Source organism: Ailuropoda melanoleuca, chromosome 17 (genome assembly GCF_002007445.2).
Source record: "Ailuropoda melanoleuca isolate Jingjing chromosome 17, ASM200744v2, whole genome shotgun sequence".
Classification (NCBI taxonomy): Eukaryota; Metazoa; Chordata; class Mammalia; order Carnivora; family Ursidae; genus Ailuropoda; species Ailuropoda melanoleuca.
The window spans coordinates 36,524,938-36,540,291 of NC_048234.1; the positions used below are offsets into that span (position 1 = coordinate 36,524,938).

General features: G+C 43.4%; 2 protein-coding genes and 1 long non-coding RNA gene across 3 annotated transcripts in view; 1 reads left to right on the forward strand and 2 right to left on the reverse strand.

Annotated features, from left to right (window-relative positions):
• The window catches only part of C17H9orf64 (chromosome 17 C9orf64 homolog), a 12,506-nt gene extending 9,848 nt beyond the window's left edge, over positions 1 to 2,658 (reverse strand). The window contains exons 1-2 of the mRNA XM_002915019.4: positions 2,128 to 2,658; positions 1,373 to 1,632 (exon numbers count right to left, since the gene is read on the reverse strand). Coding sequence (XP_002915065.1) covers positions 1,373 to 1,632; positions 2,128 to 2,464 — 597 coding nt within the window. The 5' untranslated portion in view covers positions 2,465 to 2,658. The remainder of the gene's footprint in view (positions 1 to 1,372; positions 1,633 to 2,127) is intronic.
• A 1,979-nt stretch (positions 2,659 to 4,637) lies between these two features.
• LOC109488965 lies at positions 4,638 to 8,931 on the forward strand. Its single transcript, XR_004621696.1, has 3 exons — positions 4,638 to 4,792; positions 6,295 to 6,400; positions 7,704 to 8,931. It is a non-coding gene; the product is annotated as an uncharacterized LOC109488965 (long non-coding RNA).
• Positions 8,932 to 9,227: 296 nt separating this feature from the next.
• On the reverse strand, positions 9,228 to 11,419 carry LOC100473091 (phosphoserine aminotransferase). Its single transcript, XM_011219475.3, is given in 8 exon segments — positions 9,228 to 9,628; positions 9,631 to 9,706; positions 9,708 to 9,769; positions 9,772 to 9,969; positions 9,972 to 10,414; positions 10,416 to 10,549; positions 10,551 to 10,660; positions 11,377 to 11,419. Coding segments are annotated over 8 exon segments (1,152 nt in total). The 3' UTR covers positions 9,228 to 9,542.
• Positions 11,420 to 15,354: the final 3,935 nt, after the last annotated feature.

Sequence of the window (15,354 nt, forward strand, 5' to 3'; positions counted from 1 at the left end):
CCCCCCCCCCCGTTGAAGCAATAAGATGCAAAATTCACAAACATCTTCTACTTCATGGGGAAAACTAGTCTGCAGTCATGAGAAATATGGAGCCAAGAGAAGCAAAGAGAAGACACTGAATCCTGACAGCAATGAGTCCTTGATCCTAGATGTTCCTATTCCCAAATTCTTCATTTTGCTTAAGGATTTTCTAGTTTTGTGTCTGTCACTTGCAATTAAAAGAATCTTAACAGGGGTACCTGGGTGGCTCAGATGGTTAAGCATCTGCCTTTGGCTCAGGTCATGATCTCCAGGCCTGGGATACAGCCCCACATCTGGCTCCTTGCTCAGTGGGGAGTCTGCTTCTCCCTCTGCCTCTCCCCACTGCTCACGCTCACTTGCTCTCTCTCAAATGAATAGAATCTTTAAAAAATAAAATAAAATAATCTTAACATACATAATCAGGCATCTCTCACTTTACAGAATTGAAAAGCTAGCTATTTATTTCCTGACTAAATGACCTAAGATAGACCAGTTAACCTTTCTCTTTAGACTTTGGTTCCTGGTCTGCAAACAGGACAATAATGATCCTTGTCCTTAGGTCCCACAGAGCTCTTCTGCAGATCTAATGAGAGTGTATATGCAAACACCCTGTAAATCATAAGGAGCGATTTAAACAGTATCATTGGTAATTTTTGTTAGTTGTTGAACTGTGATTTCAAAAGGGTAGCTTTAAAATTTCAATATGATTTAAGCATTCATAAACTTATTCAACAGATTTATATTACATGATTCCTCTGAAATTGCTTTCAATTCTTTGTCACAGTTAAAACACACAATGATAAAGAATTCTAAAAGAATTTTACAAAAACAGAAACGAGGTGCACCAGGGAAGGTATCCTAAATGTTTACCATTTTAAAAGTACATCTGTTTAAAAAAAAGAAAATAACGCTGTTCAAGTACTTCATGTGTGAAAAAGAAAACAGTGTGTGTGTGTGTGTGTGTGTGTGTGTATTAGAGCCTCAAAAAATACTTTTTATTAGAGAATTTAGAAATACATTCTGATTTTCATCCAATAAAGTAAATTTTTTGAAGTTGTAAAAGGACCTCATTATCCCTGAGTAGCATCATACTGAAAATTCAGTGTTTTGTAGGTTTGAAAAACATTTTAAAAGGACAAAGAAAAAAAGAACAAAATAAAGGAAATACATTAATTAGAAAACTAAGAGAAGTAATGTCTTTGAAACACTAAACAATTTTGTTACTGTTCCTTGTCCACAAGGTAGGAACTTCAAAACTTAAGTTTTTATTCCCAAAAGGAGTTCTGGAAGTAAAAAGTTAACTATGAGAAAATAGTTAAGAATTCTAAAATCCCCAACAGAAGCAGCTCACCTCAAACTGTGTCACATCTCTGTAAGAAGGAAAGCTTTCAACTACCAGGTGCATTAACTTCTGTGCACTTTTTTCACTTTTTCGGACGCAATTAAGAAAAGAGCCTTCGAACTTCTCAAGCAGAATCTTCCCGGTTTCATTAAGAATCCGATGCCTCTCCTCGATCAAAGGCATGGGAACGTCCGTGTCAGAACGGAATATATGCTGAACCTGATCCAGGGTCACGGTGGCATAGTAGGAAGCACTGGTTATAGGTATCCCTTAGAGAAAAAAGAAAATGCAGAGGAACAACGTCATACTTTTTATCAGACCCTTGCAAATGAGTGTTACAGGAATGCACTAAAAGTGGGTGAAGAATTAAAAAATCAGAAGCATACCCTTCATTTTCTACTTAGTCGTCTGTACTTATTCATCCGTTTCTAGCAATTGTTATATTACATCAGAGGTATTTTGACTGCATAAAATGTGTTATATTTGTCCCTTTGTTCTGCAGATGTCATCAAAATGGCGTTCTTTAGAAAACTTTTATACTTAGCTGCTACGATGATAAACATTAGGATCATTTCTCACTGACTGAACACTTAAGGCCAGCCTGACTTTTAAGCAGAGAAGAGCTGCTTCATCTTAAGCAATGAAGAACTTCAAGTTCGCCTTATTAACACGTATGCCACTTCCCGACTCGTTCCTCGGGACCCTCCCCGTACACCGAGACCTCGCAGGCCGTTTGCTGGGTCTGACCGGGAGAAGGCACCAACCTTCGTCGAGGGCTCTGTTGAGCGCGGCGCACAGGGACCAGTACCCGCTGTACGTCTTCCCCCGGTACCCCACCAGACATTTGTGCTCGTCGTGCTCCGACCAGAAGGAGAAGTTGAGCGTGTCTGTCACGAATACCCAGTTGACCGCGGCCTCGTCGGCCGCCCGGGGATTCAGCTCGTGAAGGGCCTTCCAGCCCCCCAGGTGCAGCTCGGGCCCCGAGGCCTTGGCGAGCAGCAGCTCGGCCACCCTCCGCACTCCTCCGCCGTCAATGAACACGTCCCGGCTATTCTCTGCAATGAATTTTGCGGACTCCCTGGGAGTTAGGAGCCCGTCCATCCCGCCCCTCCCTTCGGGACGTGAGCCGCGCCTTCACCCGCGGGCTGGCCAAACTCGCTTCCCTATCGGGGCGGGGCAAGGGCGCGGGTCCCTCTGCAGCGCTCTCTCCCTACCCACGGTGGGATCGCAGCCCTCACAGGGTCCCGCCCTCCCGGAGCCGCACTGAAACCAGACTGCGAGGCCGACTTCCGGGTTCCGTCCCTCCACCTCGCAACGCTGCCAAACCGCGGAGGCCGCGGGGCCGTGCGCCCGGCCAAGACCAGAGGCACTTCCGGGAGAGCGGCCCCGCCCACTCTCGCCCGGGCGCGCGCCTGGGACCCGTTTCCGGTTCCGAAGGTCCGGAAACTGGCTGGAGGGTCCGGTGGGAGTCGGCCGGCAGTTGCGCTCCCTCCGGTCCAGGGGTGCCGCTCCGCCATTTTGTGCAGGTTTCCACCCTCCCTTCGGGCACGTGGTACTGCGATTCGCCGCCGTGGCCCGGGTCGCGATGACTCCAAGCGGTGTACAGCGTTGCCCTCCCTCGGCTCCCGCCCCTCTCTCCCCAGTGGGCGAAATGTGGGCAAGATGCCCTCGGCGACGCTCCGCATCCGGGTTCCTGGGCCGCGACGAGCCTGATGGCGCCCGTTCTGGTGCTGGGGGCTGAATCGCCCCCAGGCTGTGACACGGGTTGGCGGGTCCCCCACAACCCCATATCCTAGGCGGGCCTCTTGTGCTAAATTACTGGCCCATCCGGAGGCCACACGGAAGTTTAAGATGATCTGAGACGTTTGGAGAAATGGATGAGAAAACAAATGCATGAAATTGTTATATTAACATTGTGTGCCTGGAACTGCGTTCCCACTGAGTCTCATACAGTTCTGGTCGTGGCAACAGCGGCGGTTGTACTCCTCCTTTTGCAAGAGGAGCTGTGTGGTTCAGTGGTTAGCCCCTGGTCACAGCAGCGGTCTGGGATGGGATTCAATCCCTTGTTTATCAGTCCCCAAGTCTGGGGTACTTTTATGAATGAAACTCACCAGTGCCAACCATTCTGGTCAAGTAGTGACAATACTAGTGACCCTGATGAGGAAACATTATTAGAGAAAATAAGTACCACCGTACAGCCCCAAACTTTTTAATGGGTGAGGAGAGGTACCCAAGTCAATTAGTGATGATCTAAATTTGCCTATTGATGGAATTTTAGTAGAGAAGCAATGTATTTGTGCTCTCCTTCAGAGACTTAAATCTTCATGGATAATATGAAATGTTCATGCCTTTTTGAAAATCGACTATTAAAAATAACAGTAGTCATCTCTAGTTACTAATGGTAAAGAATCTTGGAATTAGAATTTTTGGAGGATTTAGAATTTTTAAGTTTGACAACTGTGCCCTCAACTTACCTCATTTTGGTGAGAAAAAGAAAGTTTAAGGATTTCACTATGATTTGCTTTTCCAGAAGACGTCACTAGTACATAAATCTGTTGTTGAATAGTGTAAATCTGTTGACTTGGGATTTCTCTGTCTACCCCAGAAGCTCTAAGTCTTGGGAGTCAAATTGATTAGCAAAAGGGGTGCCTGGGTGACTCAGTTGGTTAAGTGTCTGCCTTTGGCTCAGGTCATGATCTCAGGGTCTTGGGATTTCGAGCCCCCCCCCATGGTGCTCCCTGCTCACGGGGAAGTCTGCTTCTCCCTCTCCCTCTGCCCTTCTGCATCGTGCCCCCGCCCCCCATGCTCTCTCTCTTGCTCTCTTTCTCTTCTCTCAAAATCTTTTTAAAAATTGATTAGCAGGAAAATCTGGCAATCTCCAAAAGAATTCAGGAGGTTATATAATTTAGACCATTTTCTCTTACAGAGACTTACTGACAAAAAAAAAAAAAACACAACTTACATTGCTTCTATGTTCAGGATACTGAGTTAGATGCTAGGAATAGGATAAATAAGAAAATAAGCTTCCTTCTCTCAGCTTATTGTTGAGATAGAGCATAAATTTTGTGTGGTAGGTTCGTTTATTTTTTCAATATGTGTACAATGTGTTAGGAATACAAAAAAGGAGTTCTTTACCTACTCAATATTCTTTCCCTCCTTCTTCCTTCCCAACAGAATCCTGGGGTTGTTCAGGAAACCCTCTTACCAACAGCTGGTATGGCTCAGCGTCCTGAGCTCCAGGAGTGGTCTGGACTGGTCTAAGGGTAATATCACCCACCTGCAAGGGACTGGGTTAGGATCATTGTGTTCCCCAGTTCACCTCAGTGAATTGCAGAGATAGGTTTGTAGGTGCTTCCAGAAAAGCTTTTCCAGGAGAACTTCCAGAAGAGATTCACGCTCCCTCTGGACATGATTAAGCTTGGATATGAGGTGTGAAATTGCTACCATCCTTTTGATGGCAAACTGTATATGCAGTCAACCCATGGGGGAGGCCAAAAGAATAGCAGAGAAATGGAGCTGGAGTAATGGGATGATGTCTGCTCTTAAGTCTGTCCCATTTTTGGCTCTTCCTTATAGTTTAAAGCAATTTTGAGTTGGTTTTTCTGGAACTTGCTATGAAAGCTTCCTATCTTGCACAGGTAGCAAATACAGACATGGTCTCTGACATCTTATGATCTAGTGAGGAAGGCAGACAGTCAAATGGGGAGTATTATACTTCAAGCAACAGAAAACTAGATTATAGTGACTAAATACAAAGGGGATTGTTTTTCTCATATAATAAATCCAGAGGTGACGTACCTGTTTGAGAATGTCAGCAAGGAACCAGGCTCCTTGCTTTCTGTGTAACTAGGGATACCTAGTATATGACTTTTGTCTTTATGGTTGTAGGATAACTCTACCCTTATGGGCATTGTGTCCACAGAAAGAAGGATGAAAATAAAAGGGGCAAAGAGCCAAAGGAACATGCCTGCTGAGTTTTTTTTTTTTCTTTCTTTCTTTCATTTGACAATCTTCGCCATAAGCTGTACTCTGCAGGCATAGGCTTTTGAAGAGAAGACCAAGATGACCTCTAAATGGTCCCTAAACTTGTATTTTCAGGGTTAACAAAGGGAGGAGGCATGATAAATGATGTTGTGCCCCTATCACCGTCCCCCCCACAGTATCTAAGCCAGATTATTCCTGTCATCAAGAAAGCCATCATTCTGAATAGCTAAATTAAATGTCAAGCATTGGCAACGATCACTGCTACATCTGCTATTTTCTGTCATGATAGGCTATGGCAGAAACTTTAAGAAAGAGTGGGCTAAGAGGTATTCTTGAGGAAAAGTTGACAAAATTGGCAAGAGCAATGCATGGACAGCAGACATTGCTAGAGAGGAGGCTGTCATTTTTCATATACGCGGAAGGAGGAAAGCAGAGAAGTAAAATGGATTTTTGAAGATAGGACATCTCACTTATTTTCATTTCCCTCCACTCTCCTAAAGTGATCAATTGACTAAAGCCCCAAGATGGCTTAGCAGAAAAGCGATACGGTTCACTACTGTGTAGTAATTTTCCTCTGTTCCTGTTCTGCTTTATTTATCTATTTATAGCATTTAAAATTGACGACTTCCTTGAAATTCACTCTTGGCTTCTGGGGCATTATATTATCCTGGTTTTCTTAGTACCATTGGAAGGTCTTTCTCTTCCTACTCTCTTCTTATTGTGTGTAAAATGTTTCATGTACGAACTTTGGCTTAGGGACAGAATGGACTCCCTCTGGTGAAAACTCTGACTCTTAAATTATTTCTGTTTTAAAATATTTAGTTATAACGGAATAAATATATTATCTCCATTATATATCATTAACATTATTACTACAGTTCAAAATCAATTAGAATTTTTGAACCATAGTTTGCCTTTAACTAGTGAAATTAATATTTCCTACTTAGGAGAACATCATAAAAAACAGCGCAGAGCTTCCCATTTGACGAACACTTAGAGATTCCGGGAGAATGACATGCTCAGAGAGCATGGAAGCTCCGTGCCCCTTCCCAGGTAACTTGCCCTATACGTCTCTGTATCTGGTTGCTCCTGGGTTTATATCCTTTTATAATAAACCAGTAATGTTTGTTTTCCTTGCTATCTAAAAAACATAACAGAGTTGTGGAACAAACTACACAGTCCTTGAGAGATTCTCTGAGTTCCATGAATGTTCCTTCATAGGTTATGCACAAAATTTAAATGTCATCGAAGAGGTGATTTGAATGATGTTGCAAATCATCAGTTCGTGCCTGACAGATTCTCTTCACCACAATCCAAATTTGGTGCATGCACTGCTTTACAAATGAGATCTCTTTGAACAATCTTGGACTCACCACTTCAGGATGTAATGCAAAATTACTGATCTGCTAATCACCTTCTTTTGCTCAAGGTTGCTAGAAGCTGAAACTGAGCTGTTAATGAAATGGATCCTGGAAATTATAGAGCCAAGAGATTGTTGCACAGGCTGAAGAAATTTCCAGAACTGAAATTCAAATACGTAGAAGTGCAGCAGGCCTTCTAGTTATTTTACTTCTGGGAAACAGAAGTAGACAGATTGCCTGGTGTATCTTCTATTAAAGAGGATCACACAAGTGTATTTCCCTTGCACACTTCGATTTGGAGAATTGGTGCCACTTGGCAGTAGATCACTGAGCTGGACTGTAGGGCTAAAAGTGAGGGAAGGGAACACAATAATAAATGTAAAAACCTGCTTTTTAAAAAAGTGGCTCAGTTGGTTAGGTGTCTGCCTTCGGCTCTGGTCATGATCCTGGGGTCCTGGGATCAAGCCCCGCATCGAGCTCCCTGCTCAGTGGGGAGCCTGCTTCTCCCTCTGCCTGCCGCTCTGCCTGCTTGTGCTCTCTCTCTCTGTCAAATAAATACATAAAATCTTTTTAAAAAATAAATAAATAAAAATAAAAAAAGTACAGGGGTGCCTAGCTGGCTCAGTCAGTAGAGCACATGACTCTTGATCTCAGGGTTGTGAGTTCAAGCCCCACGTTGAGTGTAGAGATTACTTTAAAAATAAAATCTTAAAAAAAAAAAAGTACGGGGGTGCCTGGGTGGCTCAGTCGGTTAAGCATCTGCCTTTGACTCAGGATATGATCCCAGGGTCCTGGGATCAAGTCCCTCATCGGGCTCCCTGCCCAGCAGGGAGCCTGCTTCTCCCTCTCCCTCTGCCTACTTGTGCTCTCTCTCTGTCAAATAAATAAAATCTTTTTTAAAAAAAGTACGAAAAGTAAACAAAGGGATATTTATCTTGAAAAGTGGCAGGGCTTTATCTGAGGCAGGGATTAAGTGCTGATGTTTTTTCTATTAGGTGCCGTGTGAAGACTTCAGTGAAGGAAAGAAAGAAAGAAGGAAAGGAAAAAAGAAGGTTCAGATGGAAACTAATACAAGGGGACGTGATATTGTGCAAGCCACTGCTTCAAGCTGGGCCTTGAGGAGACACAGCTAGTCACAGTGTAGGAGTGTTGTCACAGTTACTTTACACTGGACAAACTCTACAGAGAAACTGCCTCAGAGCAGTTTGGGAGGAAATTCTCTCCTTTCTCTTTCTGTCTGTCTCTCTCTTTTTAGATGTTTTAGGATTTTAATGTCCTCCACATATTCAACATAAAACACTGACAGTGGATAAACAATAAGGGAAAAGAATCTTTAGCAAAGATCTTCCAGAACTTATAGTATCATTCTGAAGGTCAAACACTATAAAGAGAACCATCAAATGAACAAAGGATAAGGAAGTTTGACAGAGAATTTTAGTTCAACGGCTTAACTAAAAAAGAACCAAACATACAGCCTTCTCTCTTCTATCAGTTGGAAGAAAGCAAAAGTGAATCAGAGAACTGTATCTTTTTTGTGAAGCAGCTTAAAAGGTGGGGTGGGAAAGGGTGGGATGGGGACCACAACTGTTGCTAATGTAATGTTATAATGCACAAAGTCAAGGATTCTGAGAACTGTATTACTAGAAATATAAATGCATAAAAATGTAAACTAATTGGTATTGAAAACAGACCTTGCTATATACACGTATGTCTCTTTTATCTCTTTATGAAAATAACAGGGTAAAGAAAGTTCCCCAGTTTGCCCTTTAGCCTGGAACTCCTAAACACACACCACACAGGCAGTGTGGACCTGAATTAACAGGTGCAGAACCCAGGAGCCCCCACTGCTATCATTTTGGAAAGGATCAAAATTCAGCACCCAGAGGACCCCATTCACCCTCCATGCTGTGTGTTTGTGTATCTCCAAAAGCAATTAGCTACAATTTGCATAATTAAGTTCACAGACAAGTTTGAATACTGAAATCTAGCTAGGAAAAAATAGCAACAAAGACATTAAAAAAAAAAAAGTAAAGACAACATAAGCTAGAATTTGTTAGAAAAGCAAAAGGAAGATTTTTAAAATCCAGTTGAAGTCAGAATTAAGGTGTCTTTTGGGGGGGCGCCTGGGTGGCACAGCGGTTAGGCGTCTGCCTTCGGCTCAGGGCGTGATCCCGGCATTGTGGGATCGAGCCCCACATCAGGCTCCTCTGCTGTGAGCCTGCCTCTTCCTCTCCCACTCTCCGTTTGTGTTCCCTCTCTCACTGGCTGTCTCTATCTCTGTCGAATAAATAAACAAAATCTTTAAAAAAAAAAAAAGGTGTCTTTTAGGGTGCCTGGTTGGCTCAGTTGGAAGAAAATACAACTCTTGATCTTGGGGTTGTGAACTTGAGCCCCATGTTGGGTGTAGAGATTACATTAAATATATAAAATCTTAGGAGCGCCTTGGTGGCTCAGTTGGTTAAGTGCCCAACTCCTGATTTCTGCTCAGGTCATGATTGCAGGGTCATGTGATCAAGCCCTGCCTTGGCTCTGTGCTAGACGAGGAGTTTGCTTAAGATTTTTTTCTCTCCCCCTTTTGTCCTTCTCCGTCCAGCTCTTTTTTTCTCTTAAAAAAAATTAATTAAAAATCTTAAAAAGCAATTAAGGTGTCTGTTAAGTCCCACCAGCTTTGCAGAGCTGTGAATGTTTTGCTGTTGTTCTTTGAAAAAATTAGAATCTATAATAAAATGTTCATTGAAGAAAAATACCATGTTTGTTGTTTTCGTAGCCATTCCCAAGTTACTCTAAATTTTGTACGTTGTTCAGGGACAGAATACATATTGGTTGGGATGTGTTCATAGCTGGTGCGTCTCCAAAGAATTTTTCATGGATGCTGCCAGATTCTAAACACCTTCTATCCTGTCAGCATTATACAGAGAGGCCGGATGACTCCCACAGACCCACTCCCTTTCAAGGAGATCATATTGAGCTCAAGAGCTTTAGCAAGTAATCTTTTTTCCTAAAACATCATCTCCTTTGGCATTGCCACTGCAGAATGTGCTATTCGTCTTGCTTCTATTCTGGGATCCACTGGATATACCTAGAATCCCTGAGGATTATCAATAATATCATAAATCATTTGTGCTTTGATGGAGCTGAGCTTCTCCAGTGGCTGCACTGCCTTGTTCTTAAACGACTTGGGGACCAAGCCCATGTCATAGATGCTGAAACACAGAGGTGTGTTGTCTGAGGAGTGGTTTGGGGCCCGTACTTTGTATTCAGGATGGAGGGGTCCTCCCTGAGGGCAAACCCCAGGGGGTCATCACCAATGATCACGAATGTGATCCCCGCAGAATCAACATTCTTTTGAGCACCAGCAAAAATCACACCAAACTAGGAAACATCCATTGGCTTGGATAGGAAGTTGGAGGACATGGGGCAAACCACCACTGCTCCCTTGACATCAGAGATAAAGCCAAACTCCACTCTGTGCACGGTCTCGCTGGTGCAGTAATGCACATAGGAGGCACCCAGGCTGAGGTTCCAGGGGCTTGAATCTGGAATTTTTGCATAACTCCCAAGTTTAGGGTAGACAATATTCACGTTCCCAAACTTCTAGGCTCCTGCCTCCTTGGCTAACTAAACTCCTGTCATCTCATGCGTAGCACCCCTTCTTGCTTTCAGGCCAGTCAGGTTTAAGAGGACAGCAGACAACTGGCCTTGACACACCTCTGTGCCCAAAGGTCACCTCGTAGTTGTCTGGAACAGCAGGCAATTTCTGCCCAAGATTCTCTGTGTTATTAATCATCTTAGGAAAAGCTGACGGCCTGTGGCTTATTTCAAGAACGCTAGTGCCAATTCCTATTGTAGTCTAATAATTCTTTTTGTATCTTTAAAAACACCAAGCCTTTTCGGACAGGTTGGCGGCCAGGGCCAAAGTGACCGCCTGCCTGGGCGTCGGTGGCGGGCAGGGCTAGGTGTCGGGAGGGGACTGCTCACCCGGTGGCCTGTCTCTCTCCTTGCTTTTATTTCCCTTTGGTCAGAGTTTCGCCCTCTGGAACTGGCTCCTCTTTGCTTCCAAATGGCATCGTCCAGCCCTTTTGGTAGCTGCTCCAGAAGTCAGTTCTCTTCTCTGTGAGGTGTGGCATTTTATTCAAGTCTGAAAGTGGAGGCAAAAGCCCACAACTTGAGGCATGTTGCCGGTTGCCTCGGATGTTCAGTGGGCAGCCTCGAGATAGGGCCTGGAAGTCCCCCAGAAAATGACTGATTTATGCCCCAGATGGCATAACGGTGAAGGCCCAAGTGACACTGGTTGGTAGCAATGGCAGCTGAGGGGAAGCAAGCCGCTGCCACCCAGACTTTTGCTGTCCTCCCTGAAATCATCGATGCTGCCTGTACCAGGTAAGCCTCCGATCTCAGGGCTGCAGACAACAGTAAGCGACTGGCTAATTAATGTAAGCCAAAAGAACTTTCTGAAGTTATGAAAGAGCTCTGGGTAGAAGGAAAGGCTGGGAATAAGACTTCTAAACAGCGATTGGGCAGTTCTGGAAATTGCCCAAAGGTTTCTTCTACTAGTGCTGCTGAAAAAAACTTACCATGATCATTGTAACTTGCCTGCAATCGTTCTGCTCAAGAGTCACATTCCCAGGACAAATTCCCAGGTTAGGCAAGCTTGGGGCAAATGCCTACTCTCTTGGTGTGAGGAGGACTCTCTGAGGACCAGGATTTCCATCTTGTCAAGTCTACACAAGGCTGTGAGAGAAAAACTGCAAAAGCAAAGCTGGGTACTATTAGAAAGGGCAACGCGAAACTGTGTTAACAAAAGGTCCATTATAATTCACCCCATGGCTATTTTGTTCACATACATATACTTAAAAACAATACTGCCTAACAGAATGCAGTTATTCTCCATAAAATGAAAAACTCTCACCCCTTCCTCCGAAGGAGATAACTCTATGTCTCATTACTTTCTGCATCAACATCTAAGTCAAGGATGTCTGGGTGATGTGAGTCTCTGCTCTAGCTGCAGCTCAACTGTCTTAGATCATGTCCCTAAAAGCAGAGCCCCAGACAGGGACTCTTGTGCAAGTGATTCACTAGAGGAATGCTCTCAGGTGAAAAGGAAGCCAAGGTAGCAGGATAGGCAGGCGGTGAATGAAGCCATGATTTGGTCACAGCTGGAGATTAGTGTCAGCCTGACCCCACAGAGTTCTGGAGTCTGAACTGTACACAGAATAGGTACCAATCTGAAACACACCTGATCTACCAAATGAAGACCCCCAAGCCAACTGGGGCCACCTCCACCTAGAATTTATGATTTGGTTGTATTGGCCTCACTTTTCTTGCTTTTATGGGGACTTCCAGAGCTCTCAAATTCCCATATGCCCTCTTTTTTGTAAGTTCCCATTCCCAGTGATGGTACAAAAAAACACATAAACTTGCCAAGTTAAATTCAAATTGGTCTTTTCCAGTTTTAAATGGTCTAATTTAAGGGAAATAATTTTTCAGTTAAAGGTCAGACCCCTTTATTAGCGCTGTTTTTTTCTAAAAGGTCTTTCACTTCCACCTTTCCAAGACCAGCGAGGTTACTGCATGGCTGGGCTATCTACATTACAGCCTCTGCTATGCAGTAATCTTCCTCTCGACCATAGTGACCCCACAGCAAGCCCATTAGCTCTCATACGTCCCTCTTATGCCATATGGGAATCAAAGCAAATCCTGTGGGGTGTGTGTTTGTGCGCATATCTCAGGGTCTCTCTGTGCCAAAACATGATATGCCTCAATTTCTGCTGTGCTTTACTATTTACTTGCCCATGTGGTCATAGAGATACTTTACAGGGCTCCAAATAGAAGTGAGGCTTAAGCCTTTTTGCTTTTAGCTTCCTATTTAACCTACCTGGGGTTCCTGCTCTCACGAATCATCCGCTACTTGTCCAGCCTCAGGATGAAGCCTAGGGAGGTCTCTGAGGAACCTACTATCAAAATGACTTCTCCCCCTTTTGCTGATAAGCAGCTGTCATTTGTTCCCCCCCAGACCCTGACGTTTTGTTCTAGGTGAACTGGCCCTTCCCTTCCATGATAGGAAGACTTCAGGGGAAAAAAGGGCAGGGAGGATAGGATGACCAAAAGGGTAAAATACTTGTGAAAGGATTCTGAAAGTTTTGAAGTTCTGCTGACGTATCATTTATTTCTCTCATAACTACAGGTCTGGGGGTTACTGGTCTGAGTTTGGGGGAGTAGGGGAAAATGGGTGGAGAGGTATCGAGTGGTAGGGCAGGTTCGGGGCAGAAAAGGAGGTGGCTAGGAAGGCTAAGGAAGTTTGAAGTCACAGGATAGCTGGTGTATCTGTTAACCACAACCCTGTTGCTCGGGCCAACGAGAACCCAAGCCTATAAAACATTTGCATCTTAGATTTTCCAAAGTCCTCGACTCAGATTAACTCATTTTAGATGAAGACAAATGTAAAATGCTTAACCTTCTAGGTATTACTTTTCCCCCTCAGGTCAGATTTCTTCCCTAAGGGCTGAGGCCTGGTTTGGGCAAATGATGGCTACCTGTGTAAACAAGCTGTCTTTATTTTTTTCATCTGCTAAGAGGAGCAGGGGACAGAATTTTGGGTCAACACACAGGGATTTTCCTAGTTTAACTCTACAGTGTTTCAAACATGCTCGTGAATGTATACATACATATATGTACACACACTGGTTTCCGCTTTCCTAACACATCTCACAACACTGGTTTCTTTTTTCTCATTATTATTGGACTGCCTCTTCAAATGAATGATTCCTAATCACTCCATCCTTAGGGCCTACCACTGTACCTGTACACCTGGGGAACTAAGTATGTGTGAATTAATGAAAAAGTATGGTAATATACTTAAGATCTTTTATTTACTCATTTGAGAGAGAGCATGAGCCAGGGGTAGGGGAGGGAGGGTCGAAGGGAGAGGGAGCGGCAAACTTCCTGCTGAGCAGGGAGCCCGACACAGGGCTTGATCCCAGGACTCCAGGATCATGACTTGAGCCAAACGCAGTCACTCAACTGACTGAGCCACTCAGGGACCCCCATACTTGTTTCTTACTACATATTGCTCAATTATATTAGTCTTTATACTATTAACTTGGATTTGCGGCACCTGGGTAGCTCAGGTGGTTGAGCACCCACTTCTTGATTTTGGCTCAGGTCATGATCTTGGAGTTACTACATCAAGCCCTTCATGGGGCCTCCGCGCTCGTCTGCTTGTCCCTCTCTGGCTCCTCTCCCAGCTCGTGCGCACTCTCAAACTCTTAAAAAAAAAAACCACTATTAACACGAGTTTGTTAAATATGCAGATTCTTGGTACCTCCTAGAGATTGTGATTCAAACTGAGGTATGGTCCAGTATTTTCATGTTTCACCAGCACCACTGATTTTAAAGGTGGTCCTAGGAAGAGTCTGAAAAACACTGATAAGCTTTCCCTAAGTTCAGTGGTTCCATGAAGAAACTAAGTCCATTTCACCTCAAACTTGGCAGCCATGAGCAATCCTTAATAAATGGGAGATGCAAAGTACACTTATGATTGATTTAATTTACACTTATCCATCGATTGAATCCCTTTCCAAAAAGCTGATGGCATTGAACACTTAAAAAAATCCCCCAAACTTACTAAACATTTTCATTGGCCAAGAGAAAATGTAAAATGTCTCTTTATCCAGCAGCAATCTGAAGCAAATCACCTTTCATGTTTGTAAAACAGTAATTCCATTGAGTACTAACAATGGAAGACATTATAAACAAAGCACTAACATGAATTTTGAGAGAAAAATTACTGTTCATTTTCCTCTTCAATCTCTATGCATTCCAGTAGAATCAGTTATCAGGTCTAGGAGTAAACCAGCGAATTTAATAAAATTATTTTGTAGTTTCATTTTTTAGATTTATTTGAGAGTGAGCGAGCACAAATGGGAAGAGGGAGAATCTGAAGCAGCTTCTGTGCTGTGCATGGAGCCTGACAGGGAGCTCAATCTCACGAGATAATGTTTGGATGCTTAACCAACTGAGCCACTCAGGTGCCCCCGCATACTTAAAATTTGAAGCACAGGTTTTAAAATCTACATTCCTACAAAAACTAGTGCAACCTTGTTTTTAACATGTCTGTTGGCATTCTGGTAATAACTTTCGAAGTTAAGCTTAAAACATTTTAGGAACCGCATTTAAACTTGAAGCTTCCATAGATCTATGTACTAGTTCCTTCTTATAAAATTGGTTCAACGTTCCATTTAGTCAATTTTAAGCATGTTTTACTATTTCCCAACTTCAATTTCCAGCCCACATTCAAACACCATTTACAAATAACGCAAACACAAACGGCCTCTCCCTTCTCAAGTGGTACACCCAACTTTTCGGTGCCAGATATTCTCCAATCTATTTAATTTTTAGTAGGTAATATTCGAGATCTGAATTTGTTGAAAGGCAAAAATAAAAACCCTTCTAGCTAATAATCTATGTACTTACACCACTTATTTCTGAATGGCCAATGACTGCTTTAAACCCAGTGTTCTCTCGAGGGATGCTCTCTGCCAGCAAAAGTTTAACACATTATCGTTTACTTTTTCTCTAGCAGGAAGGCTCTTATCAACAGCCATAGGCTATACTACCCTAAACTGCTCCAGCTCACCTATACTTAAG